Source organism: Struthio camelus, chromosome 2, assembly GCF_040807025.1.
Source record: "Struthio camelus isolate bStrCam1 chromosome 2, bStrCam1.hap1, whole genome shotgun sequence".
Taxonomy (NCBI): domain Eukaryota; kingdom Metazoa; phylum Chordata; class Aves; order Struthioniformes; family Struthionidae; genus Struthio; species Struthio camelus.
In genome coordinates, this window is record NC_090943.1 from 170398634 (window position 1) to 170423874 (window position 25241).

The 25241-nt window shown below is 48.4% G+C and overlaps 1 protein-coding gene across 8 annotated transcripts in view; it reads left to right on the forward strand.

The window, feature by feature from the left end:
- Window positions 1-25241, forward strand: part of ADGRB1 (adhesion G protein-coupled receptor B1) — a 281945-nt gene that overhangs the window by 71257 nt on the left and 185447 nt on the right. For 7 of the 8 annotated variants that reach the window (XM_068933496.1, XM_068933499.1, XM_068933498.1 and 4 more), the window contains exon 2: window positions 3558-4478. In XM_068933496.1, coding sequence (XP_068789597.1) covers window positions 3731-4478 — 748 coding nt within the window. In that variant the 5' untranslated portion in view covers window positions 3558-3730. Of the gene's footprint in view, window positions 1-3072; window positions 3115-3557; window positions 4479-25241 lie in introns of those variants that run through there. The other variant, XM_068933497.1, reaches the window with a different exon arrangement.

Genomic DNA, 25241 nt, shown 5'->3' on the forward strand with positions numbered 1-25241 from the left:
ATTTTGTTTGATATCCGGGGATTTGTTACAGGGAAATGGGAAACACCAGGAAAGGAGGGTTAGCTTGATCAGAGTTGTTTTCACCCTGCTAGGACGTCTGCTGTGTACCAACAGCAGGAGAAGGAAAACCAGAGGGAAGTATAGCCTGGAAGACAGCATGCCTGAGCCAGTGAGCAGGGAAAATGGAGCTGGACACATCTGAGCTAATGGGGGCAGATCAAGGCAAGGGTGTTTGGAGAGGTCTTACAGAAAGCAGTGCGGAAGGATGCCTTTTTTGCAATTTTTTTTGATGAGGGTGTGTGTGTTTGTTCACCCATGCGCACGTGAAAGAGTGCCCTCCCTCGGCCAGATCCAGCCTGCTGCATCCAGAGTCTCATGTCACCAGCACGACTAAGGAGGTCCCTCTGGCCCGAGGTGGATGGACACTGCAAAGCACAGACCTGCCAAGCATGAAATGCAGTCGGGATCCCTGAGATGGATGTGGGGCATGCTTGGGGCACATGGTAACACTCCCATGCAGAAAGCAAGTAGGGACATGAGGTATCCCTACTGTCTGGCCTCGCGCCCATACGGTCTTAGGTCTTAGGTCAGAGCTCAGCATTACTGCAGGTGAATTTAGGGCTCCAACTCAGCTCTCCAAGGCTTTGAGGCTCCAAAATTCACTGGAACCAGTGTAAAAGAAGTGCTTACACACCTTTGGTAGTCCAGGCCCCAACTGCACTGTGTGACTTGGTTCCTGCCTGGGTTTATCTACACTGGGAAGACCTGTTTTGTGCTGTGTTTCTGAACCATGCCCACCACAGCGGGTTTCCAGTGGCCTGAGAAGTGCTGCAATGTGACAAATGCTCAACAAAAGGAGGTGAAAAATGCAGGCCAGGCAGGCTGTTCACAGCTCTTCATAACCCTCTGCTTCATCTTCTCTAACATCTGCATAATTAAACCGAGGTAGGGAGGATACTTTTGGGCCAGAAAGGCTCAAAGATACTTTTGGACCCAGAAAGGCTTCTCTGCTGGAACAGTCTCCCAGGCGTGGGGTTGGAAGAGAAAGGCAGGAAAGGTAATGTGTTCTTCAAACTGGAGTCAAGGGATAGGATCAGGCAGGGTTGTCTCCTCAGCACGGCCAGGCTACCTAGACTCTTGATGTGGCTACTACCCTGGAGACTTGGGCAAATTAGCCTGTGTGCACATAGATATGGTGCCCAGCACTGAGGAATTCCCATGCATTCAAACATCACCTCCCGACCTGCAGTTTGCAATCTCTTGCGTATGTCCTCATCTTGGGATTCTGCTAGATTAAAGCATAGAGGAGCTGCCGCTTTGCAGAAAAGCAGCTGCCCATCATGTCTTCCTTCACCACTGGGTCTGACGCGTGTTGAGCCAAAGATGCAGGTGTTGAGGGGTGTTTGTCTAGTTACTTAAAAAAAAAAAATGAAAAAAAAAAAGATTCCTACTTCAGCAAGGATTAGTTGAAGGAGAAAAAATATGTTTATGTTCCTTATGGTAAAACCTTCCAGATGGGACTGCATTCAGGGGAAATCAATTCTGAGCTCTAACAACCGTAACACAGCGTCCCATTAACAGGTCTGTTTAGTTAAAGTTTGCTGGCTTTTACGGTGCTTTTCTCGGAGAGGGGTGGTGGTAGGGGGAAATGCATTTCATGCCTGCTGCCTCCTTATTCAGCAGCAGGGTTGTGCCCGGCGTGAGAAAATCAGGTTCGCAGAGGACAGGAGACTTGGGCTGTAATCGCACGCGCTGAAGTCACCATTAGGTACCGGATCTCAGCACAGCCCGTCGCAACCCTGTCTCCTAATCATCTCGTTGCTATGGCGCCGTGGCTGGCTCTTGCTTCCAAGGGGGAGAGGGATGTTTCTTCGCAGACTGGACCAGAGGTTAAGATTATCCTGGCTGATTCATCATTGTGAAGGTTGGGTAGATATTGGCTTCGCAAACGCTGTGCCCACTTGCAGACAGAACGAGCTGCTTCCCAGGGACTGCCCAAAAGTGAAAGAGGGGAACTGACTGTCCCCTCCTTTCCTCTCCCTTTCCGAAACCCAATTAACTAGCGATCTTTCAGTCTCTGAGCTGATATTTAAAGCATTTACAGTCGTTTTGAGGCAACCCTTACTGCTAATCAAGATGACATCTCCGGAAATGTATGGGATGCCTGTGATTTTCGTTGCGACTAAGCACTGTTTTGCATCTGCTAAGCAGGCGACTCTCCTGAAATCCAGTCCTCAAGACATCCAGGAATCTGGCATGGTGCAATTTGCACTGCGGAGTTTTGCAGGCTGCAAACCAGTGTCAGGGCTGGGGATCGGACTTCTAAAAAATTTAAGTGCAAACGCATTTAGACTCCATGCTGATTAGTGTCAGGTCTAACAGACACTTAGGAATGCGCTAGCAAAGACCGCAGTGATTTGAAGCTCTACTGAAACCCCATTTGCAAATAATGGATCTGACTTTTTAATTTCCTAACTCTTTCCTCCCCAGAAAAAGCTTTTTGCAGGAAAGGGGGGATGTAGAGACAAAATTTTGAACTAGAGGGAGGAGGGTGGCTGGCTGCCCCTGCAGGAGAGCCCCGCAAAGAGGGGCTCACAGAGGGCAGCACAGTAGGACTGTCACTTCTGTGCAAGAGGCTTGGGGGACTGAAGATGGTCTTGGGGGTGGTTGGGAGCATGCTGACCCTGCAGAGCTGCTGCCTGGTACCTCTGCCAAAGAGCCCAAAGCAGCACTGCGGGCTTTGGGGTGTCCTGCATGCGGGGGTGCAAGGCAGAGTAATGCTCCTCATGTAGGAAGACACAAAGCAGTACCTTTCCTTCCCCGTTTTTTCCCCTGTGCCATTTGCAAGGCTCCCTCCTGCCCTGCCTTCCCTATTTGGGCTCAAGAGCTGGCCCAGGGTTAGAGGCTCAGTGCAACAAATCCGTTCCCCTGTGCTGGTTTGGTGGAAAAAAAAGGAGGGAGGAGAGCAAAAGAGAGAGAGAGAGAGAAAAGAGCAAAAACAGGCTGGCAGGAGAAAGAGAGGAGGCAGAGCTCAGCTGCCCACGGCTGCCTCCAGCCCAGCCTTCCCCAAGTGCAGCCTGGAGCAACGTCACCTGTGTTGAACCAGCATCCCGGGTCAGTAAGGATGGTGGGGGGAGAGGAGGGATTCTCCCTAAAACAGAAATCGATGGGGTTATCTTTGGGGAGAGGGTTGGAAATCACTGCAAAGTCTCTGCCCGGCTAAGCAGAGGGGCACTCTGCTTGCTGGCAGAGGGCACCAGTGAGGGGGGGGCACAGTTGTGCTGTCCCCTGCTCCTGGGGGCAGCGAGGACCCTCCCGGCATGTAAACACACGGAGCTGGAACAGCCTGGGGACGGGGACGCCCCCAAACCTAGCATAGGGAGGGCAATGTGGGGCTGCCTCCTCCGCTGGGGGGAGGAGCTGGGGCAGGGGGTGCTGTCCTGGTTCTCTACCTTGAGAAGGGTTAATCTAAAAAAAACCCCAAAAAACAACAAAAACCCCCAAAACTCAAATCTCTTCTCTTTCTCTCCCCTCCTTACTCCCTTCCTTTTTTCCAGGTGTTGTTTATGGCCACAGGAGGGAGCTCAAATCCAAACATGGGAGGATTGGCTTGATTTCGGATCCAGAGCCTCTTAAACTCTCACTTTTCCGCTAAGCTGATCCCTGTTATGTCCAGGATCTGGCACCTGCTTGACATTTACTTTGAGTTCCAGAGGACCAGAGACCTAGGATGAGGAGCATTGGATCTGCCCTGAACCTGCTTTTGGTATCGCCACTCTACTTTGTGTGGACCGTGGTCGCTCTGGACCTGGCACAAGCTCCCTGCACCACTTTGGTCCAGGGGAAATTCTTTGGGTATTTCTCCTCCTTCGCTGTCTTCCCATTGAACTCCTCTCTCTGCTCTTGGATTATCCAGAACCCTGACCCTCGGAGGTACACCTTGTACATGAAGATCCTGAAACCTACCAGCGTATGTGACCACCAGCACATCCGCACCTACCAGTTCGACTCCTTCCTGGAGTCCACCCGCACCTACCTGGGCATGGAGAGCTTTGACGACGTGTTGAAGCTCTGTGACGGGTCCACCCGGTATGCCTTCCTCCAGTCCAACAAGCAGTTCCTCCAGATGAAACAGACCACGCTGCCAGGGGTGGAGAGCGGGCCTGTGCGATGGAAGCCCACGAAGGCTCAGGAGAGGGACTTCTCAGTGGAGTACCTCGTGGTGGGCAACAGGAACCCTAGCAAAGCCGCTTGCCAGATGCTCTGCAAGTGGCTGGAAGCGTGCCTGGCCATCAGCAGCAGCTCCCACCCATGTGGCATTATGCAGACTCCATGTTCTTGCTCAGGAGGTGAGGTCCTAGATCAGGCCAGTGAGATCCTGGGGCTCACGAAGAAGAAGGAAGATTGCTATAAGGATGGGATTTACCTGGAGAACTGCATGAGCAGCCCAAAGGACAGCAGTGGAGCGGAGTCCCTGGGTAAGTGGAGTACGGCTACCTGCCTGGAGGCATTTGGGAGGAAGGGCTAGTTGGTGTCTCTCTTTCTCGGGTCCCACACTGTGCCTGTCATCGTTGTATCTGAGTCTACGGATGCCTGGTATGAAAACCTTATTTCCTAATTGATAAGCAGGTCTGGTAACCCCCGGTGGCTCTTTATTAGCATGTAACTGGAATGCAGAGTACCTTCCCCTCAACGCGTCCCAGATTGTTTCGTTAGTTCCCAGAGCTGGTGCCTCATTTGTTTTACTTATCCTGCAGCCTCAGAGCTGCTGAGAGGAGAATCTTAACCTGAGGGAAAGCAACTCTGCAACATAAACATGTCCTAGAAGAGCCAGGATCGAAGTTACCTCCCGAGGCAGCTAACACTCAGTAGCCCTATCACCCTTTTTAATTCATTGCAAACACTTAAGTCCCAGGCCCGGTTAAAGTGAATACCAACCGAAGGCATGTTTGATTTGCTTTGGCCTCATTTTCCTTCTAGATGCTTTTGAACCCCCACCCCCTCAAAAAAAAAAAAAAAAAAAACTCAACCGAATGCTGTTTGCATGGGATTACTGGGTGCCTTCTTTGTGGCTCATTCCTCAGGTGTTTTATCAGCTCCCGTGTTTCATGTTCCTCATGGTTTTCAGTGAGTGTGGCATAGGCTGTCTCTGCTGGGAGGCGATGAAAGGGCCTGGGGAGGCAGAAGGGGCATGACAGAAAGGATGAAGAAAAAGAATGAGATGCTCCTGAGATCGGATCTCTGCGCGTGTCACAGCTGCTTAACTTTTTGGCATTGTTCTGGGGAGGGAGACGTCCTTTGCAAAGATCAGAAGCAGGCTCTGTCGGCGGTGCGGTGCCATGCAAAGTAGCAGGCAACTGGAGGGTCAAAAAGTGGGGCCTCTATTTCAGTGACTGTGTCAGATCCGCTCTGATATGTTTATTCTCGGTTCCCATCCCACCTGCCAGCAGGCAGGTTATGTAAAACGGAGGTGTGATACTAAATAGAAGTCTGGGCAGGAGCTGGGGGGGAGCCTCCGATTTTGCAAAGTTCAGAGCCGCTCCCTGAATTACACCCCAGGGTCTGGTCTTCTTAAAACGCCAGATTCAAACATCCTCCGCCGTCAGAAGAAAGCTGGCGTCTAGCTGGGTCTGGACTTGGTGGTTTCTGCCCAGCTGTACCAGACACCCCCACTCAGGAGGGAACTTCTGTACGTTTCTGTGGGTGGAAAGGGGCCAGATTCACTCGCAGCAGGAAGCAGGTTATCAGGCACAGGTCCAAGCTGCGCAGTGTGATTTTCTTGCAGACCTCAGTTTGGAGTTAGCCAGGGGATTAGTATGTGATCAGGTATTAGTGCTTCCGTCAGTGTATTTTTGGGGGAGATTTCGTTCCTCACTCATCTGCGAATCAATATGTGAAGACGCACCGCCAAAGCCATAAATCCTGCAAATTAGGGCTTCAGCAGCGCCTCTTTCCCTGGTTATGAGCACACTGCAATATTCGCTGCTCAGATCTTAGATTTCTTTGCAATGCCCTTTCCTCCTATGCGAACAGCTTGTGCAGAGTACCGTGCGGCTGCCTCCTCGGAGTGATGTGAGCTTCGTAAGTCATGTGTCATGCTTTGTATTTGCTGATTGGATGATTTATGCGTTCAAGCCAAGCAGCATGACCTTTTTGATTGCAACCAAAGGTGAAATTTTAAATAAGATTTTCAGCAAATCCTGGAGCGTTCAAGCTTAATATTGGCTTTTGTAAAGCTCTCTCCCAGTCCAGCTTCAGTGCTTGAATGTTCCCAGAAAATAAATATGAAAGAGGCTCAGAGGTGGCTGAACCAAGATTCTTTTTGGGTGTCAAATATTTGTAGAGAGTGTAGATAATTTTTTACTGGCTGTTCACATCTGCCCCCTACTGAAGATGCAGAATTAGCATCTTCAGTGCTGGAACACCATCTACATGGAAACCATGCTCACAGGGCGCCTAGCCTCTCCGTGTACTGCTCAGTCTGTCACTCTTTCTATTTTGATTTTTGCAAAGGCTCGATCAGGAAGACGGAGGCGAGATCCAACCTGGACACAGAACTAGTGATCCTTTAACAATATTTTGTGGGTGGAACATTTTGATAGGTTTCCCGATTTCCTAGCGCTGCTGCTGGTGGTGACTGCTGTTATTGTTGTTCTGACTGTATTTCTAATAGTTTTCTTTTTGTTCTGCAAGTCTTTTTTTTTTTCCCCTCTGCTGCTTCCTGAGTCATTTGTTGCTTCCGAGCCTGTCTTTTGACACTTTCGTCTTCAAACACGTGTATGTGTATGTTGTACTAGTCTAGTCTGATGAATTTTAAGGCAAGTAAAAAATTACCAGATACCCAGCTGCCATCCCAAAATGCGGAGCCCAACTTTTCCTGATATCTCTCTTCTACACCTGGGACATTTCCAAAGCAAGCAGGTGGATGTAAATTTGCTAAAGCTACAATGAGGCACTGCCTTTGAAGGAGACAAGCTGTTTCTCTGGGAGCTACTGTAGCTCATAAAATATGTGAGATCCCTTCGAAAAGGTGCAGTCCCCATATTGGGGCAGTGGTATCCAGAAGGATGGAGAACGCATGCAGCTGCTGGCAGGATTGGATGGTTTCCTCTCCCTGCTCTCCGAAGTCACTCAAGAGCAGTCCAAAAATAGATCTACTAGGCTAGATGTTGGCTTTTGCGGCTGAAGAACAGACCAGGAAATATAAGTTCTGCTACTGACCAAGTACCACTCGATCTCAAAGACAGATCTCCCGGCCACAGCTGAGAAGTGGGTGCACCAGAGCTGCTGGGACACTCACTTCAAGGAAATTCATGGCAGAAGGGCTAACCACTGCTGCAGGCTGAGACATCCCACTGCAAGGACAGCTAGAACAAACACAGTGGTGGGAAGATGTCAGCGCTGTCCTTCTCTGACCGTATCCTCTGCTCTACCCTATGTCTTTTTTTTATTATTATTTTTTATTTTTCAATGGCAGGCCTCTCTGGGGAAGGAAACTTGAATACATGTGGGAGCACAGGATTGCAGCCTGCTGATATAATCCTTTTCGTCAATGACCAAGCCCTGTCTCAACACATCGGAGTTTTTTTGAGCTGCGTTTGCTTATTTGCTATCGCTGCTATGACACAAGGCAACCTAACTGCCAGTCTGATTTCACTCATAGCCAAAGAGTTTACACCTGGTACAGGCATACAGGGGCGTCTGTGGACATTCAGAGCAATACTTAACAAAGCGATTCATCCCAAAAGAGACTCCCTGTCTGAGATCTGTTGGAGTGGAATTATTTATTTAATTAATTCCAAAGTTTTTTTTGTTTTTTTTTTTTTTCACGTTTAGTGAGACACCCCCTTTGCACTCACTCTCCCACGCAGACGTTGCAGAGGTTATAGCAGGCAGTGGCGGGGGCGGGAAAAATCTGTCAGCGTGCAGAGGCGGCAAAAGATATTTCAGTGTCTTGCTGCACACGGAGCTCATCCTGATGATCAGCAGGATACGCCTGGAAATGTATTGGCAGCTGCAACCCACCCGCCATTTCTCCTATCCTTGTTGCAGTTACCTCAAGCTGCTGCATCACGAAGGCTTTGAACAGGGGGAATTTCTCTAGGGGAAGACTGTTAAAGGGGAAAGATTAGGGGCTGACAAAAGCAAGGTAGGAAGAAGGCAGAAACCAGCTGTAAGCCCTGATGTTTGGAGGTGAATTCTCCTTTGGGAACGCAAGTTAGCATTCCTGGGATAGGATCCCTTGGAGGGGAGCTGTAGGGGCCCAGGAAGGCTGCAGTTTGGAGGCTTTCCAGAAACAAGGTGCCCTGTGACATTCAGGAGGACTGAAGGTCTGAAAATCCTGGTGGACCTCCAAAACGTGAGCCAGCTTCCCTGTAAACAGAGCTGGGGCTTTAAAGGGGATTCTGATGTAAAATTGGAATGAAAGAAGGTTAAGTGCTGTGCTTAAGTGCTGTGCTGAGTTAGACACTTAATGAATGACCAGTTAGTCCTATTTCAACTTAATCTGCTCCTGGAAGGCCATTATAGTACTCTCATACTGGTGGCCCAAAAAGGTAAAGACCATGCGCTAGTCCTTCCCGTCTTTACAATCCCTCTCCAAGGGATCCAAGACGCTGATCGCAAAATGCGGTTAATTATGTGCCCTTGAAATGTATTATTTGCTCACTGGTAAAGTAGATGAAGAGTCACTTGCTTCGGGGCTGGAGGGACTTTTATAACGAACAAGTCTGATCACTTCCATATCTCTACCAGAGAATTTCACCTATTCATTCAAGAAAAGAACTAAAAACTGTGATGAAATAGAATTTTTTAGTTTTCAGAAAGCATTCTGTCAGGATAGTGCTACTCCTAAGTGCAGGGGAATTTCCTGCCTTTCTTGGTAACCTTTTCCTTTAGTTAGTTAAGCCCATTGCTCTGAACAAATACAGTCCTTCCCTTCTGACTCACAGGTCTTCACTTCACTTCTGCTTTGTAGTGGTGTTTCAATTTCCAACCCTGAGATGTTTTATGCCTTATCTGCTAGATTAAGAAGTCGTCTAGCACCCATTCTCTTGTATCTGGAGAGGTATTTATAGACCCATCAACATGTTGTTTCTTAACCTTGGCTGCGTTAAGTAGACTGAACTCCATAAATCTGTCTCTGCAGGACACGTTCTCCAGATCTCTGGTTGCTTCCTGCCTGGCCAGTTCAGCCAGACAGTGATGTTTCCTCAGCAGGTCTGAGTTTCTGCCTGGACTAGTGGCTGAGTGACTGCTCAGGGGAGTCCCTGGTGTGGAAGAGGGGCCACAGGCATAGGGTCAAATGAACCAGCTAGATTCCTCCTTGCTGCAGAAATCACATTTTGTGGCATGACTTTACTTACTTTGAATCCCCCACGACCAGGGCAGAAATCATTTGTTAAGTCATTCCCTGTGCTTGTGGTGAGCTTTAGTGACCATGAAAGTTCAAGGACTGACAAAGAGCTGTGAGTAATTGCCCGGGGGCAGGCTAGCAAGCCTCTTTGTTGACCTCTTCAGCTCCTCTTTAGGACACATGACTCTATCCTGCCCTCCAGGAAACCCCCAGACCCCAAGGACCGATGGGCTTGTGGAAAAGAGAGCCTAGCTTAAGCCTCATTTTTGGATTTGCCAACCAGAAGGCAAAGGGAGCTGCATGGATTCAGTTTCTTTGCCTCTCCTTCCTCTTGGGGGAAGGTGTATGTTTTCCAGCTCCTTGCTGTCCTGTCTGTGTTTGCCCAGCTGTCTAGTCTGTACATCCATCAGAGCAGGGCTATGATACAGTTGAGAGATCACCAGCAAAACATGGGGCAAGGAGGAGCTGATTTCTGCTCTCAGGACGAGTTTTTCCCATGCTGCCCTGCTAAAAGCATTGGGGATTGTAGCTGACAGGTTCCCAGCTTAAGCCCAAGCCAGAGCAGCATTGAGCAAGAACTGACACCACTTCCAAGCTTCTGGAGGAGGAGGTTGACCAGAGCCTCCCACCTTGCAAATGAGGGACCTTCCTCCCCTTGTCTCCTGCAGTAACTCCCCACTGGCCCCATATGGGAAGCTCCTGAGGGGAAAGTCCCTTCTGTGCTTGGTCTCTCGGTGTTTTATGGGCGAGGGAAGTGTGGGTAACTCCTGCCAGGATGCTGAGGAGGGGAGTCCTGATGTGGTTTAAACACTCAGAGCTCTGTGAGCTGCACAAGCCCTGCCTCTCCCATGGCTTTGCTTTGGGATCATTAAAGACATTGCAATTAGGCAAGGATACAAGATGTGCAGGGTCTAGGGTGCTTCCAGCAATTAAGCAGAGGTTTCATGTGCCCATGCTGTTGTTTCAGTACTAAATACACTTGTACATGTGTCTATATGGAGATGCCCTGTTTGAGAGATGGTGTGGGGAAAATGAGAAAAGTAAAATGATCAACTCCATTGTGAACTCAACAGCTTGTGGACATGATCACAATGCAGAAATAGCAGCAATTACCATCAAAACGCACTATTGTTATAGCAGAGAGACTAAAGGAGGAATTTACATCCAGTTACTGAGGGAGTTTTACAGGCAACTACTCCCACTATTGCTATGAGAGGACATTTATGTGTAATTTAATGAGTGGCAGCCTAGCGAAATGCTCATAAGGCTCAGCCTTTCAGTTATGCATTTTTTATTTTTATTTTTAGTTCATCATTGTTTAGCATCCTTTCAGATTCAGGACCCATAGTAAATTCCCCAAAGCGTTTTGTGTGAGAATAGAAGGTCAAGTTTAGATGCAGGGAGACCCAGAAACCAGATTTAAAATCATCACGTCTGCCGTGCAGCTTTACAACTGCAACTCCTGTCACAACTGAATGAAGATGTCACTGTCTCTGAAGGAAGGATGCTCAGAGCCATTCCTGGTCCTATTCACCACCTAGCATGTGATGTATTGAGATGATCATAGCAGGCTGAAAAATAAAAAAAACAACATCTTTCCAAGGCGAAAAGGGATCCATGGAGTTTTTCAGGTGCCTAAATACCCTTTGAGGTGCCTGACCTCTATGGATCTCATTGGCACTGAGCTGTCTTAGTGCAATCTGTCTGTCTTGGTGAATCTTCCTCTTATGTTTCCTCCAGATTTCCTTGGAAAGGGAGTTTTCCCTTTTACAATGCTTGTTTTCTTTATATTGATGCAGCTCCCAAAGACTTCAGCTGAAGTCACTACTTAGCAGGGATTATACATAGCCCAGCTGCCTTAGAGATCCAGCAGACAGTGCGTTGAGGAGGGGAGGGGGGGCTGTGATCTTTGTCTAACAGGCTGGAACTGAAGGCTCAGCAAGGCTGAGAGCTTGTCTGTGGCCACTCCGAGACACAGAACCAAAAGTGGATCTGCATGCTCCAGGTGACAGTGATCTTTTTCAACGATGCTGGGCAAAGCAGTAGTTTTTCTGCTTCTTTCAGAGCATCGTTGTCATCTCTGCAACTCATCCTTTCTCCCTTATTTTCCTGTCTCTGCTGTGATAGTCCCTGTAATCTTGCAACATCTATGGGTGCTGCTTCTGGCTCCCGCGAACCTGTCACCCCCCAAGCCAGCACTGAAGCACACCTGGGCTAAATAGGTTGGAAAACTGCTTTTGGATTCTCAACAGGTATCACTTAGTGTGGCTCTGTGATACGTTAACCTGCGGAGGATTCAGCATCTGTGTGTCGCTGGGGTGGCTCTACCAAAGTCATCTTTGGTTGTTGCTTCTCTGCATGGTTCACTGTCTCCTTGCACTTGCTGCAGCCAGCAACCTGATACCGGATACAGAATATAAATATCCTGCTTGTCAGCCTTCTGGCAGGGCAAGACAGGCAGGCTAGAGAGGGACGGAAGGGACATCCTTTAGCACATCATCAGAATTGCAGATCCGTTGGGTTTAAATATATTTCTTTTAGTTCTCTGGCTCCAGTTTTGATATTGCCACACACCTCACTAAGCTGAATGCTCTCCGTGGGCCATGAGTTGTCCGTGCAGTCAAATGAACAGCTACTGACTTGGGATATTCCCAGTGCTAGGAAGCAATAAGGAAGGGAAGGGACCTGGAGTAGTAGCTCCCAGCTCCTGTCCCAAAAGCACTGCCCTGGTGGGGGAGCTGCTCTGTGCCATCATTGCTGGAGTAGTTTGAGCTGTGCTCGCTCTGCAATATGTGGGCTGTGATCTGTACAAACACCAGCAGCAATGGGGGAGAGAGACATGGAGAGAGCCTGGTGCTGATTCCTCAAGCCGAAATGCTATAACAGCTTGTGTGTGTGTGGAGACGATAAGGCAGCCGACACGTGCGTGCAAGAAGTGTGGTAGTGTCCCAAAATGCAGGGCTGAAATGATTGTCAAATGAAAGACAGTCTGATCCCTCCCTGTTTCCTATGGCAGGACCAAAATTACCGGTGCAGGTGCTTGGCTTGGTAATCTTCCTGAGCTGAAGAAGAAAGCACCCTGCTCTCTGCCAGGCTGGATATTTATCTTTTTACTGGATGGAAGTTGGTACTTTCCCTCTTATGTTTTCTGTTTGTGGGTTTTTTTTGTCTTTGTTTTTGTTTTTTTTTTTTTTGACTATCGTACTGTTGAAGGTGCCCAAACCAGAAGATTGTGAAGTTCTACCACTGGTACTGGAAGCAGGAGAAACAGCTAAGAGCATGGGAAATTTTCTCTGTTTGATTTCAGTGGTCCCACTCCTGAATCCAAAGGCTGGTTCTTCCGAAGGGTGGGGATGTGAGTTACTGGTCCCTAGGCTCTTGATGAGACCGTGGGGGTTGATGCAGAAGACCTACACAGAATCTCTACTTCAGGATATACTCAGCCTGCTGGAAACTGGGACAGGACACGAGATGCAATGATTCCCCCATGTCTCCCTGTACCTCCTGCCGCCCCAGACTAAATCCGGTCTCATGAAGAGTGTTACTCAGTGATCTCTGCATGCTTCAATATTCTATACAGGCCTGTATGCTGCCATACATGCCTGCTGGATGAAGTCAAGCTTTAGTTTTGGTGTCTCCTTCCCACAACTTGAGTCTACTGGCCATTTGCAACCAGACTTGCTGGTGTGAACAAGATTATGAACAGAATCCCATTTCTGCCAGTTTTGTGCTAAAAGACAGTGGTGTCAAGGAAAGACATTGTGTCACATGTGCTGTGGGAGAGGCTTCAATGTGAGTTCAGCTTGGCCATCAGAGACCTCCATGAGGGCTCATCCTATAGTCATGTGGGGAACAAAGCTTCTCTGTTGTTGCTCAGGGAGCTTCTTGGCTTTAAAGCTAGTGCTATGAGGGGCAGGCAGGTTAAAAAGTGGATGCTGTGCATGGGTATCTATCTATAGGAAAAATATAACATTAGCCCTGACGTAGGGAGATGCCAGGAGAAAGAGAGTCCAATCCCTATGACCTATTCTTGTCTAGGAGGGCTTCACCACCACTGGTAACACAGGTACCATTTTGCTTCAGGTGCCTATCAACCCAAGGCAGGGATTAAGCTCCCTAGAGACACTGGGCTAGGTGATTTCTGTAGAACTGGAGCAAGGAGATGTCTCCACTACATTTCCAGTTGTGGACATCAGCTTGACGAGATATCACTGCTATGCCCAGCCAGCAAAGCATTAGTGCCAGACATGCTATTTACAGCTGGGCTCGCTTGGTGTTTGGCTTCTGTCTTGTTTGTATGGAGTCAGTCAAAGGAACTTCAGTGAAAGTGATTGAAGACAAACAATTAATTTCTGTCCATAAACATCCTTTCCTCTTCATACCCCTTCCTCCTGCTTTGCTTAGTTTGTTTTTTGTTGTTGTTGTTTTCATGTCCTGAATTAGAAAGCTTCCTGTCATGCTAGGCATGGACACTTTTTGCTAAGCGCTGCTCTTACCAGGGCCATGGGGGCTTCCAGCATGAACAGAACCTGTTCTGGGGAGCTCTGCTGGGTTTGGAGTGACTCTTTATCTTGGGAGGAGTCCCACGAGGCTGTACTTGGTGCACAGCCACGTATTATATCTGTGGATGCCAAAACCAAATTGTGGAGAGTCAGATCCAGCAGCAACATAACTCAGGGATGATTCAGCCTGGAGAGTAGGTGTCTGTAACGTTTTCATCATGACCCAGCAGTGTGGCATCTAAACCCTGCTGACCACCTCCCTCCACAGAGATGAGTTGTTCAGCCTTGTTAACCTTCCCACACTCTCCTCCCTCATGTTCAGATGTTAAATTCTAGGGGCAGCTACTTCTTTAATTGGCCTGAAATTTCGGCCAGAAAGCTGGAGAGGTCATCCCCCAGCTACCCCCATAAAGGTCAGCCAAGATCAGCTGATGGTGGTATGACTCTAGAGGTATGCAACGTTAGTAAGAGGAGGCAGGCAGCAAGCAGTAGAGCAGTTGCTCAGAAAGATGTCTGGCTTGCTGTGGGGGGTAAATCACTGAAGAAGAGAAGAAGCAAAGAAGGGGATGGTCCCTATGTAACTGTAGAGGGGTATTTAAGGAGATTGCATTTCATGGTTCTGTGCTTCTGGGATGTGGAGGGGTTTGGAAGGCCCCTTCGGGGACCTCAACCACCTGCCCCCGCAGACGCGCCGCAGCTGAAGAACCGTCAAGGAGAACAAAGCTCCTCCAGGGAGAGCAGCAATAGATCCGGGCAAGCTGTCAGCGCAGAGATGACTTTTCTTACTCCAGAAGCTCAGCAGCTCTTCCACGCCTGGTGCTGCTCTGCGCACAGTCCCTTCCCTCCTGTCTGCCCCAGTGGCTCTACTCCACGCAGTACCATACTCTGAGCCTGTTCCTGAACCTGACGTGTTGTCCTCAAACCTGCTATTAAGGAGACCAAGGTGGTACGCTGTCCTTTCTACTCTTAGAAATACCATGCTGCGAGTAGTGGGAATGATAAAGCCTAATTTCCTATCAGATGAGGTCCTGTATTCCCCTACTGTGATAATTCCAGCTCCCCTCTGCAGTGTTGCTACTCATACAAAAATCCCTCGTGACCCTTGTCTTCTACCAGTGCCTCCAGGTTTGTCCTACCACTAGCACCCTCCTGGGTTCCTTAATCACTTGCTGAATAGGAGGCAACACATCTGGAGCATACACATTGCTGACCTAGCTCATGTGCCAGATAAACTAGCATTACTATTTTCTTTGCAGCTATTTTTTTTCAGTGGAGGTAATTACCTAGCTCTCTTCTTCCCCTAACTGACCTCATGCTCACTGGAGATTAGCCTGGGCTGAGCATCTTTGGGGTGAGATTGGCCTCAAACATTAATGGGTGAATTAATATCAACCAGGTAGACAGAGGTGCTCCACTCTTTTCTTTGGGGAGCTGACCTGGAAAGGAAGCATGAGCTAAAATTTCAGCTGGTGCCTTGGGACCTCTGTTGCATGGGTTCTGCTGCAGCCATTGGGTTAGTCTGGTTTTGGGTTGCACTTTCTCTCCTAGGGTTGACAATGCTCCTGCACTGGGTGCTGGATGCAAAGGGCTGTACAGTGGGTGAGCACTAGCTCACTAGCTCGTGAGTAAAGGAGTGAGAGAGCCAGTTTGCACCAGAGTTTGTTGGGTTGTAGGCACATTTTCGCATGAGGCTGGAGCCTCTCCAGAGAACAGCAGTGATTTCTTGCTTGCATAAAGACACACTTCAGTGCCTCAAAGTCATTTTTTGAAGAGTTTGTAGCCCCTGACTCTTTGCACATGTTATTAGCATGAGGGACTTTGTCCCAGAGACCCTGGCTCACATCAAGGAGCACATGACATGTCTATTTGTTCCTGTCTCCAGAGATTACCCATTCACACTCCTTTACCTGCTCCAGCAAAAATTTCACTCGTGTTTCATTTAGCTTTTCCTGTCAGCTGAATGTGCTGCCCTCCAAAGGGGGACAGAGAGAAGAAGACAGAAACCTTCTGTCCAGACCTGCCACCTGCTTTTCCTTCCAAAGTGGGGGCCCCCATGTCAGGCTGCGTGATGGGACATTTGAAAGCTAAGTGTTGCTGCGTGTGGTTATGGGAGGGGAGCATCTCTGAGTTGAAGCTCTTTGCTGGGAAGCAAACACTGGGGAAGAACAGGCACTGCACACTCAAAGAAATGCTTTTTAATACTTCAGTAGGAAAATGGAAGAAAAGAAAAGGTGATGAGGAGAGACAGAGGCCACAGTGAGGAAATATAAATGGTGTAGCTGGTTTTCCCTTGTTTTTCTGAGAGCTTGTGTTGCCTAAGGAGAGGAGGGAGCTGAGGAGACAGCAGCAGGCAAGACACATCTATAAGCCTGCGGCGTGTCCAGGCCTGAGCACCTGTCCCCGCTGTGACCCAGCTGTGTCCTGCTGACCTGGTGTGAGAGACATGGCCGCACTCCTTGTCACTGGAAATGCAAGGCAACCTCCTGTTGTACCCTGTCCCCACTGGAAATGCAAGGCAACCTCCTGTTGTACCCTGTCCCTTTACTCTCAGTAAGTGCTTAGGATTGCACTCATCTATCTGTGCATGCACAGATGTGGCACTGCTAGAACAAAGGGCTCTCGTGCTTGATCTTTTCCATGCCAGAAGGCAGCGGTGGGGAGAGAGGGATGCAAAGAGGGCAATACGGGACTTGTATTTCACCTCTTGGTTTGATGAAAAACCCCTAAGGACTAGTCGCCTTACTTGCCAGATAGGCTTCATGGTGTATTTCAGAAGATGCTGGTTTTGTTTATACCTGTGGGATCCTTCTCAGGAAAAAGCACAACTTTTATTAGCACCCAGAGAGCCAAAGCAAACTATTGGGTCGGTCCACCATACCTTGCTGGTTTGGTACCAGGGAGAGCCTGGTACTCACAGGGGACAGCAGGTGCTGCTAGGTGTTGTTAGACATAGAGAGAGATACAGGTGGGAGAAATCTGGTGGCCGCGCTCCCTCTTTTGCAGGAGTCTGCTGAAATACACAGACACAAGGGCTTGCTTCAACACTGCTGAGCTGTCACTGGAGCCCTCCCTGAGCCCTTTGCTGCGTTCCTCTCTCTGCCCTGGTCTCACATAGACCCTGAGGCAGCAAAGTAGGGACATGCATGTGTCAGTTTTCTCCCACCCAGCCAAACACCCCTGGTCTGCTGAAAGTCCCCTATATGCTTGAATGGTGGGTTGAAGTGGGGCCCACCTAGGGGCCACCAGTTCTTCGTCTGCTGGCACAAAAGCTCTTTTCTTGCAGTTCCTGCTGTCTTGTCTACAACAACCCAAGGCAGATGTTCTTCTGCTTTTATCAGCCTCCATCTGACCCAGGCCAGTTTGGCAGCCCTCCTTGGCACATAGGTGAAAACCCTTTCCATTGGAAACCTGATGATGGGCCAAAACTTGGAGCAGTGAGCTAAACCAACACACGGATACAGGCCACGATCCCTTCCTCCACCTGGGGGGATCCAAGAGAGAGGAAACAGCTTTTGGGGAGGCAGAAGGAGGTATGGCACGGGGCAATCTTTTTGGACTCATTTGCACGTCTCCAGTTGCACGCTGGTTTGTACGTGCCCCTGTCACAAACACAGGTGGACACATGTCTCGAACTCACAAGTGCCCCATGCCACATGCTCCTAGGCGCATGCACAGGGAAAGAGGCATGCAGGGCTGCACGGATTACTGTGTACCAGCGCGTAAGTACAAGTGCACCTTCACATATGGCTACATGTGCATGTCTCTTGCCCCAGCCATGCCAAGCCCTCTCTTTCTTTCTGTCCTGGGGGCTGTTTCTCATTAAAGCAAGACCCTTTGACGTGCTTTTCTGGAGGAAAGTCACTGCAAAGCAGGTGCTGGGAAGCTGATTCTCACTGATCCCTTTGCAGTGTCAGAGCGGCCCCAAAGCAGCTGACAATTGTGGCTGTTCTACTTTTGCAGGCACATTGCACTGAGAAAGTCCCAATTGCAAAATGCAATGCTACTAAAAATGACAGCTTAGCCTTCATCACATTTTAATTAAAACTCTACCCGTTCCCTTTCGCCCCTGCTCCTTCCCTCCGTACCTTTCTCCACCCCGTCCCTCTTGCCACAATAGAACATCTAATATCAGCTGGGGAAAATGTACTCATTCGGCAATTAAATAATTGAATGTTCTGCTGGCAAAATGAACTATTGCCTGCTTTTCCTGTGCTTTTTTTCCCCCTATTTTTTCCCCTTTTCTTTCTTCTTCCCTCTGGTGAGATAAGGCTGCCATTCTTGAAAGCCATTTTAAATATTCATGTTTTAATTAACGGACTTTATTGCATGAACTCTATGTAAGATAATGAAAAGACTGCCTAAGGCGCAACACATTTTTTTTGTTTGTTCTTGAAAGGCGACTTGGAAGTAAAAAGCCTAATACGTCTCCTCAACAACCATTTGAAAGATACACAGAAACGACAACCTTGGCTTGCTTAACCAGCGCGCCCTCCCATAACCCATGCGCTCCTGCCTGTCTCTTTGTGACATGTCTCTATCAGTGTGGAGCACAGTATAAATCCACAGGGCCTTTGGGCAGGTTCCTCTGGATGTGCACCAGGCTCTGCGCTGGGCAGAGCAGGGCAGGGTTCTGCATCCGAGGGATGCTCGGGTTGAGCTGGGAGCAGAGCTGCGGCAAGAAGGGACACTTCGGGGCAGTGAATGTTTGGGACAGAGTGAACTCTTTTGCTTATCCTGGAAACTCAGTGCTTTGCTTTGAGTTTGGATGATTTTTCAAAACAAAATAGAAGGAACGTCTGAAGCAACCCCCCTCCTCCCCAATATTTCTAGGTTGAAAAAACCCAAATATTGACTGTATATTTCTGCAATGGATTTTGCTTTTATTTAAGACAAACAATTTGACAGAATGCATGAAATTGTGAAACATCTGGTATTGCCAGTTATGTTGGGTTTTTTTGCCAGAAAAGAAGAAAAATAACATTAGATGAAACTTATTTCTATGTGGGTGTTTTCTTACGGTGCAGCACGCTGAAATTAATTTTATATTCTGAGTGCGTCGTCTGCGTTTCTTTACGTGGGCCTCTGCACCTAGCTTAGCTGTGGACTCGTGCTGGTGGAATGGTCCCAGGGATGCTGGACTGGAGCATCAAAGGGAGGCCTGTGCCATATTCCTGCATCTGCTCATGACCTTGAAGAGGTCATTTTGTGCACTTTTTGCCTTCTTATTTGTTTTGCTTATTTAAACTTAGATCTTGAGAGAAATTGGTAGTTTCTTAGGAAACAGAGGTACAGCACCTAGCACAAGAATGACTTGATACCTGGTGATAGCTTAGTGAGACTGCATATAAATAGTCATACTACAGCAGCCTATGACCATGTCTACTTCTCTTTCATGAAAAGGATCATCTGTTACAGGTGCAGAGGAAACATATCTGCACTTCATGCAGATATTCAGTGCTTTAATGGTAAACTATATTGTTCCATGAGGACGTCACTGTTTATCAAACGGCTTATTCTGTTTGCTTTCTGCCTAATATCAAATATTTTCACTCTAAGTGCTAAGCCAAGGAAGGGTCAGAGTTCAGGAGCTGCAGAGGGGTAAAGACAGGTCACTCTGCAGTGTTAGTGGAGCATCTCTGGATTTACACCAGGGTGAACAAGCACATGGGTAGACCAGTCTTAATGATAGATCATCCAGCAGAGAAGTCTCCATTCTCTCTTCTGAAGGTGTTGTCAGTTCTGTGATGCCGTGTGTGTGGAGGTGAAAATACTGGACTGTTGTTGCTCATATGCTACCCAGTGCCAGATGAGGCCTGTGCTACTTCTCTTGGGGCAATCTAGCAGGTTGCTGGGATCAGCGGTTTATCATCAGTTCATATACCCTGATATGATTTCCTCAAAGCTCCTAGTAACTGTGGGGTAGCTCAGTGTGAGCTGCAGGTGAGCAGGCCAAGGTTTTTATCTGATACAGGACCCTTACTCCTCTCTCATGCGTCGACAGAGCTGAAGGTGGTTTAACAAAGTCTAAGGGACACCAAGCAGTTGGAGGATCCAGAAAGAGGAATGGATCCAGAGTGAAAATTCTTGTTCGGTTCTTGCAAAACTCTGCTGAGAGTAGCATGAGAGGAAGGACCCCTGCCCAGTCTGGCCAGATTATGGAATGACAGGAATCCACCTACCAGCACATAGGTCTTTGAGTATGCTGTTGCATCATAGATCTCAAAGAACAATGCAATCATTATTATACCTAGGATACCAAAATCAGTAGCTGGTTTAGCGACCTCTTGAAACCACAAGCCCTGGCTCTCAGGTCTATTTGAAATTATCTATCTGAGTGAGGAACAAGTAATTGCTGTAGAGGGATCTGGAGAGTCTCAGCTCTTGGTGTCCCATGTGTCGTGGTGACTAATTCTGGCTGTCCCCAGTGGAGACACTTACATCTCAGCAAGTCACCCAGAGCTCCTTACTTAGTCAACACTAAGCTGCTCGGGGGATTTAGGGTAGGGCTCACCTCACCCCAAACAAGACAACAGAGGGAAGGAGTCAGGGTCTTCAGCAAAGGTACTTGAAAATTGATTTGGAGGAAGAGTAATGGATATTGGGGAATGAGGTAGCATCTCAGCTCGAGCGCAGCCTTGCCACTAGTTGTAGCTAAAGTGGTTGTCTTTGGACTGAAACGAGGCGCTGGGCTCAGTCCTGACCTGAGTCCACCCGGAGCAAAAGCTCCCTGCCCTCACTGGCTGAACTCCCTCTCCAGGAGAGGTGTTTCTGCGGGATCTGCCTCAAAGGGCTGGAGCACAGAGGCATTGCAAAGGGGACGTTAGCAGAGCCTGTGCATCCCGGAGTACTCTGTCTACGCTCTCCCGGAGTCTACTGTCCCTCTCCCTGTCATGAAAGGAAATAGAGAAATCACTCAGAGGAATTAAAATACATAAAGAGGCTCCTAGGAAATCTCAGCTGCAGGTCAAGCTCTTTGGGAGCTTTCCCATTCCCTGGTCACTGAATTCTGCTGTTACACCATCCTCAGAAAGTCTTCAAATTGTCCTTCTGTCCGTCCCATCTTCATGATTACGCTTGTTCCCTGCCCAGAGACTGCCTTACCCACCCTCTGATTATTCCCTTCTTTTCTAGCATGACCATATCCCCTAACTAAAAGGATGCCAAAAGGAGTGATCCTTGACCTTCCCCACCCCTTCACATGCGTATCTTCATTTGAAGCTAAACATGAAATCTGAAGGATAAGACATCATGCGTTTCAACCCCTTCACCCACTTTGCACTAGGAGAGGTAGACACAACCCTCTGGTGCTCGTATTTTGCAGGAGTCTGGCACTCGGGCTGGGTAGCTAAGCGTGGTGCGGACATCATACTCCTGACGGTGGCGTGGCCTGCACCCTTGGCTGAGGGACTGCCCTGAGACCAAGGCTGAAGGTGGCCTGGCTGCAGTCTGTGTGCTGGGGTCCCTTAGGCTATGCCTTCCACAACTGTCTGACTTTCCAAGTTGCCCTTCCTCTGTGCTCAGCCCTGGCCTGCTGCTGCTTCCTCAGCGGTGCTGGCACAGTTGCATGTGCAACCACCTGCAAAATGGGCTGGGGAACTGACTCAGCTTAAAAAGAAAGACAAAATAAGTATTTTTAATCGCTCTCATAAGCCGATTCGCTGCCTGGACCTACAGGCTGTCATAGTTGAGGTGATGGTGTGAGGTGGGATGAATGCCTCGGGTGGAAATGAAAGCCTGCACAACAGCTGGAGTATGCACATGGCGCCGTATCTTTCGGTGTGTTTCTGAAATCTGTGTGAACCAAGGTAATCATGGGCTGCCCCGAGGGGATGCTCTGTGCTCCCCTCCTCTCCCTGAGCATGCTCCTGCCCTCTCCCCCATGTCAGCACCACAGATAGTGCCACGGGTGGCAGGTGGCTCTGCTTGCTGATTCAGCTGAAACACATTTTTAAGAAAAAACAATGATGAGTTTTCAGCCAGATCCACAAGGCAACCCAGCTCACCGTGCCACTGCCCGACTGTCAAAAAAGGGTGGCAGGGACTTGCAATACTGAGCTTTTCAGCCACAGCCTGCCTTTAGATCCAATTAAACTGCCTGCAAAATCCACCCCTTGGCTTTACCCTGGTGTCTGAGTCACCAGTGATCGCTTTTGTTTGCATTTACTGTAGATCTTGTTAATTGGCTCTTTAATTCCTCTAATTAAATGTAAATGAAGAGTGGTTCATTAAACAGGGATACAGGAGCCAGTGCTAGTTTCTCTCTGAGCAAAGCAGGTTTCAGCTGGAGGAGGAAAGTAAAGATTATCAGGTTCTCCTGTTCCACTCTTACACCAGGTCTCTCTCTTCTCTGATTATAAATGATTTCAGTCCCAAAGGAGCTTCACTGCTCTTTCCCTGCTGAAGGCCTCATTCTACAAGCGTGCAAGGAATTTCCTCATGACAATGGGATGGAGTCAGACCAGAAGCAATGAACCAAACCTGACTGTCTTCCCTTTGCTTTATAAGGGCAGATGTGCCCTAATCCTTCTCTCTGAATACTGCAGATTGCTCCTCTTCAATAGAAAATACTTGAGGAGGAGGCAAGCAACTTGGTTGGGAGCCTCCTTGGGGCCTCATGTTGCACCATGTCAGATGCAATGGTTTCAGGGTGTCCTGCTTTCTGGCTTCAGACAGTCAGGGCCCTGGCAGAGCCATCCTGTTCAGGATGGAGGGTGGTTAAACATTGCCTTGCTGGAGCCTGTCGCTAATGCAACGTGCTTGGCAGCGCAATGACGCTGCCGCTCAGTGCGGCCGGCTCTGTGGGCGACAGGAACAGATGGCATATGCTCTGCTGAAAGCAAAGCTCTCCCATTGCTCGGGGTGTAAAACAACGTTTTCTTTCCTGCAAACCTTAAATCTGTCCCTGGCGTGCCACTCTTGGCCACCTTACGACATTTAAGGGCAGGTTTTTCTCGAGTGTGTTGATCAGTGCTGAGAAATGGGGGCTGCGAAGGGGTGGCTGGAGGGCTTCTCTGAGATGCTTTTCCAGGGCTGAGCGGATATTTTTCACGAGCATGAGTGACCTGGCTCCAAACGTCCTCAGACCTCAGTGAGTTAAACTTGGCAGCTGGTCACTCAGTGTGTGATAGGCTACAAGGTCTCAGCCTTCTGGTGGCCTGGGAGTAGTCAGGGTTTGAAGGCCATTTAGAGATGTAGCCTTGACTTTCTATCATTACAAGGGTTCCAGAGGATGAATGCAGCTCCCAAAAGCCTGGAGATATGGGGAAAGAGCAGATAACATGTATGAAAGCCCTACAGGAGCAGCCCATGGTTGGCAGAGCACACTGGTCTGCATTTGGTGCATAGAGCCAGGAAGCAGAAAAGGGGCTGAGGTGCTGGACCAGTGGGTAAGAGCTAAGTCTGAAGTTGTGTGTTCATTTTGGGGTTCATTCTGCAAAGGCTGGGGACAACCAGAAGGCACCAAACCCTTTCCACGAGCAGCTTAAGTCAGTTTGATTGCGGGGTCTCACTGAGAGGAAGAGCTCCAGCCTCCTGAATGCCACATCTCAACCTAGGGCTGGGAAAAAACCCTATATTCCTGAAATTACACTCCCTTAGATCGTGTTCTCAGCATCCTGACACATCACAAGTCCTGGCTGCTGCAAGTCTACTCCTTTGCCGCAACCTATAGGGTTTCCTGGCTTGGAGGGTGAGCTCAGGTCATGAGGAAGGGACCGGTTGGTTGGATTTCTTTTTCTCCAGGAGATACGTTGAATGGGAACATGTCACTTGTTTACTCTCGTCTTTCTTGCGCTACACGCAGGCCCGAAGGGGTCCCTGCCTTGGTGTCCTCATGTGGCCTTGTGGAATATTTATCAGTGGAAATGATGAACCTAGGGAAGCTCTGCAGTGCCGCACGGTGCTGGGGAGAGCTCTTCCCACTTCCAACCTGGAGGGGAACGGAGGAGAAGCAGTTGACCTTTTTTTCCGCTTGGCTGTGCTGCACTCATCAAAGCAGATGCTGCTCTCAGTTTGAGAGACATAGGCAACCAGTAGCTGAGTATTAAAGTCGTGGGGCCGTGAAGACAGCCTCTTCAGGGCCTCTGCTAGTGGAGCCTGGCATCATCTCCCTGCAAAGATCCACCTGGATTTCATCCCCCGCAGTGCCTCTTCCCAGCCCCGTTCTGCTCACAACAGGGACTCGGGGGAAGAGCTCTCCAGATCTCTGCTCTGCTCTGTCACTCATACCTCTTTGGGCAAGAAATTTACCTGTTTGGTGCCTCAGTTTCCCCCTTGAATAGTACAGTTCAACGTGCTTAAGACTCTCAGATGGAGGATAGTGGGAAAAAACAGTTCTTTCTTTTGTTATTTCTTTTATTCTTTTTTTTGTTATTCTTTCTTTTGTTCTTTCATTTTTTCTTTCATCCTTTCATTCTTTTTTCATCCTTTCTTTCCTCTGCCCATCCTTCATCCCTTCCTTTTTTTTTTTTTTAATTTTCCTTTATAACAACCAGCTATTTATCCATGTCTACTCTAACATCCAAGCCCTGTGAAGGTGTCCCCTGCAGACCCAGAGGAAAAGAGGACCAGAGAAGCAGTCAGTCTGCTGCCTAAAAGCATAAGAGGCCCGGGTGATGTTATGCACTGAGCTTTTCAACCAAGCCTTTCCCAATACACCAAGAATCCAAGTACACAGATATAACTTCGTCTTTTCTTTCCAGAATCTTAGATGGTTGACACAGAAAACTTTAATTACCTTTTGAACCTTCCATCTGTTTCTAATTATTCTGGGAAGATATTTTCACATATCTGCAACATTTTATCTAAAATTTCCTAACTTTTTATTTTTAAAAAAACCATTAAAAAAAACTCTCCGAGCTCCCCTAGAAGTGAAACACACCCAGTTCTAGTTTTTCTGCTCCCCCGCAAATGTGTCCAGTGGGAATGTGACACATGCAACATTTCTGTATAAGATTTCCATTTCTCACTGGAAAACTGTAGCAAAACACAGGCATTTCCATGGAAAACGTGTCTTTGGGTTAGAAGCCAATTTATTTATGTTAGTGAAAAGTGCTTTAGGGAACCCTTACCATCACATGCCCTGATGAAACATCTTTGCCCTGCTCTCTGCTGAAATCTTGACTTTGCTGGTCATTAGGTGGCACTATTTTTTTTCTTTTTCCACTCTTGAGCAGTCTACCAGCACAGCAGGGGCAAAGAGGTGAGGAAAAAACATCCTCAAACTGGAGATCCTGACCGCACAGTGCCTGAAAGATATGGGGCAATTACCGCCCGAATGCAAGTTTCCCCACACTGCTGTGCAGTTGGCAGCTTGTGTGTCAGAATATCAGAATCAGCTGCATTTTGATGCTGAGCAGAATAAGGTTTATAGGCCTCCCTTCGGC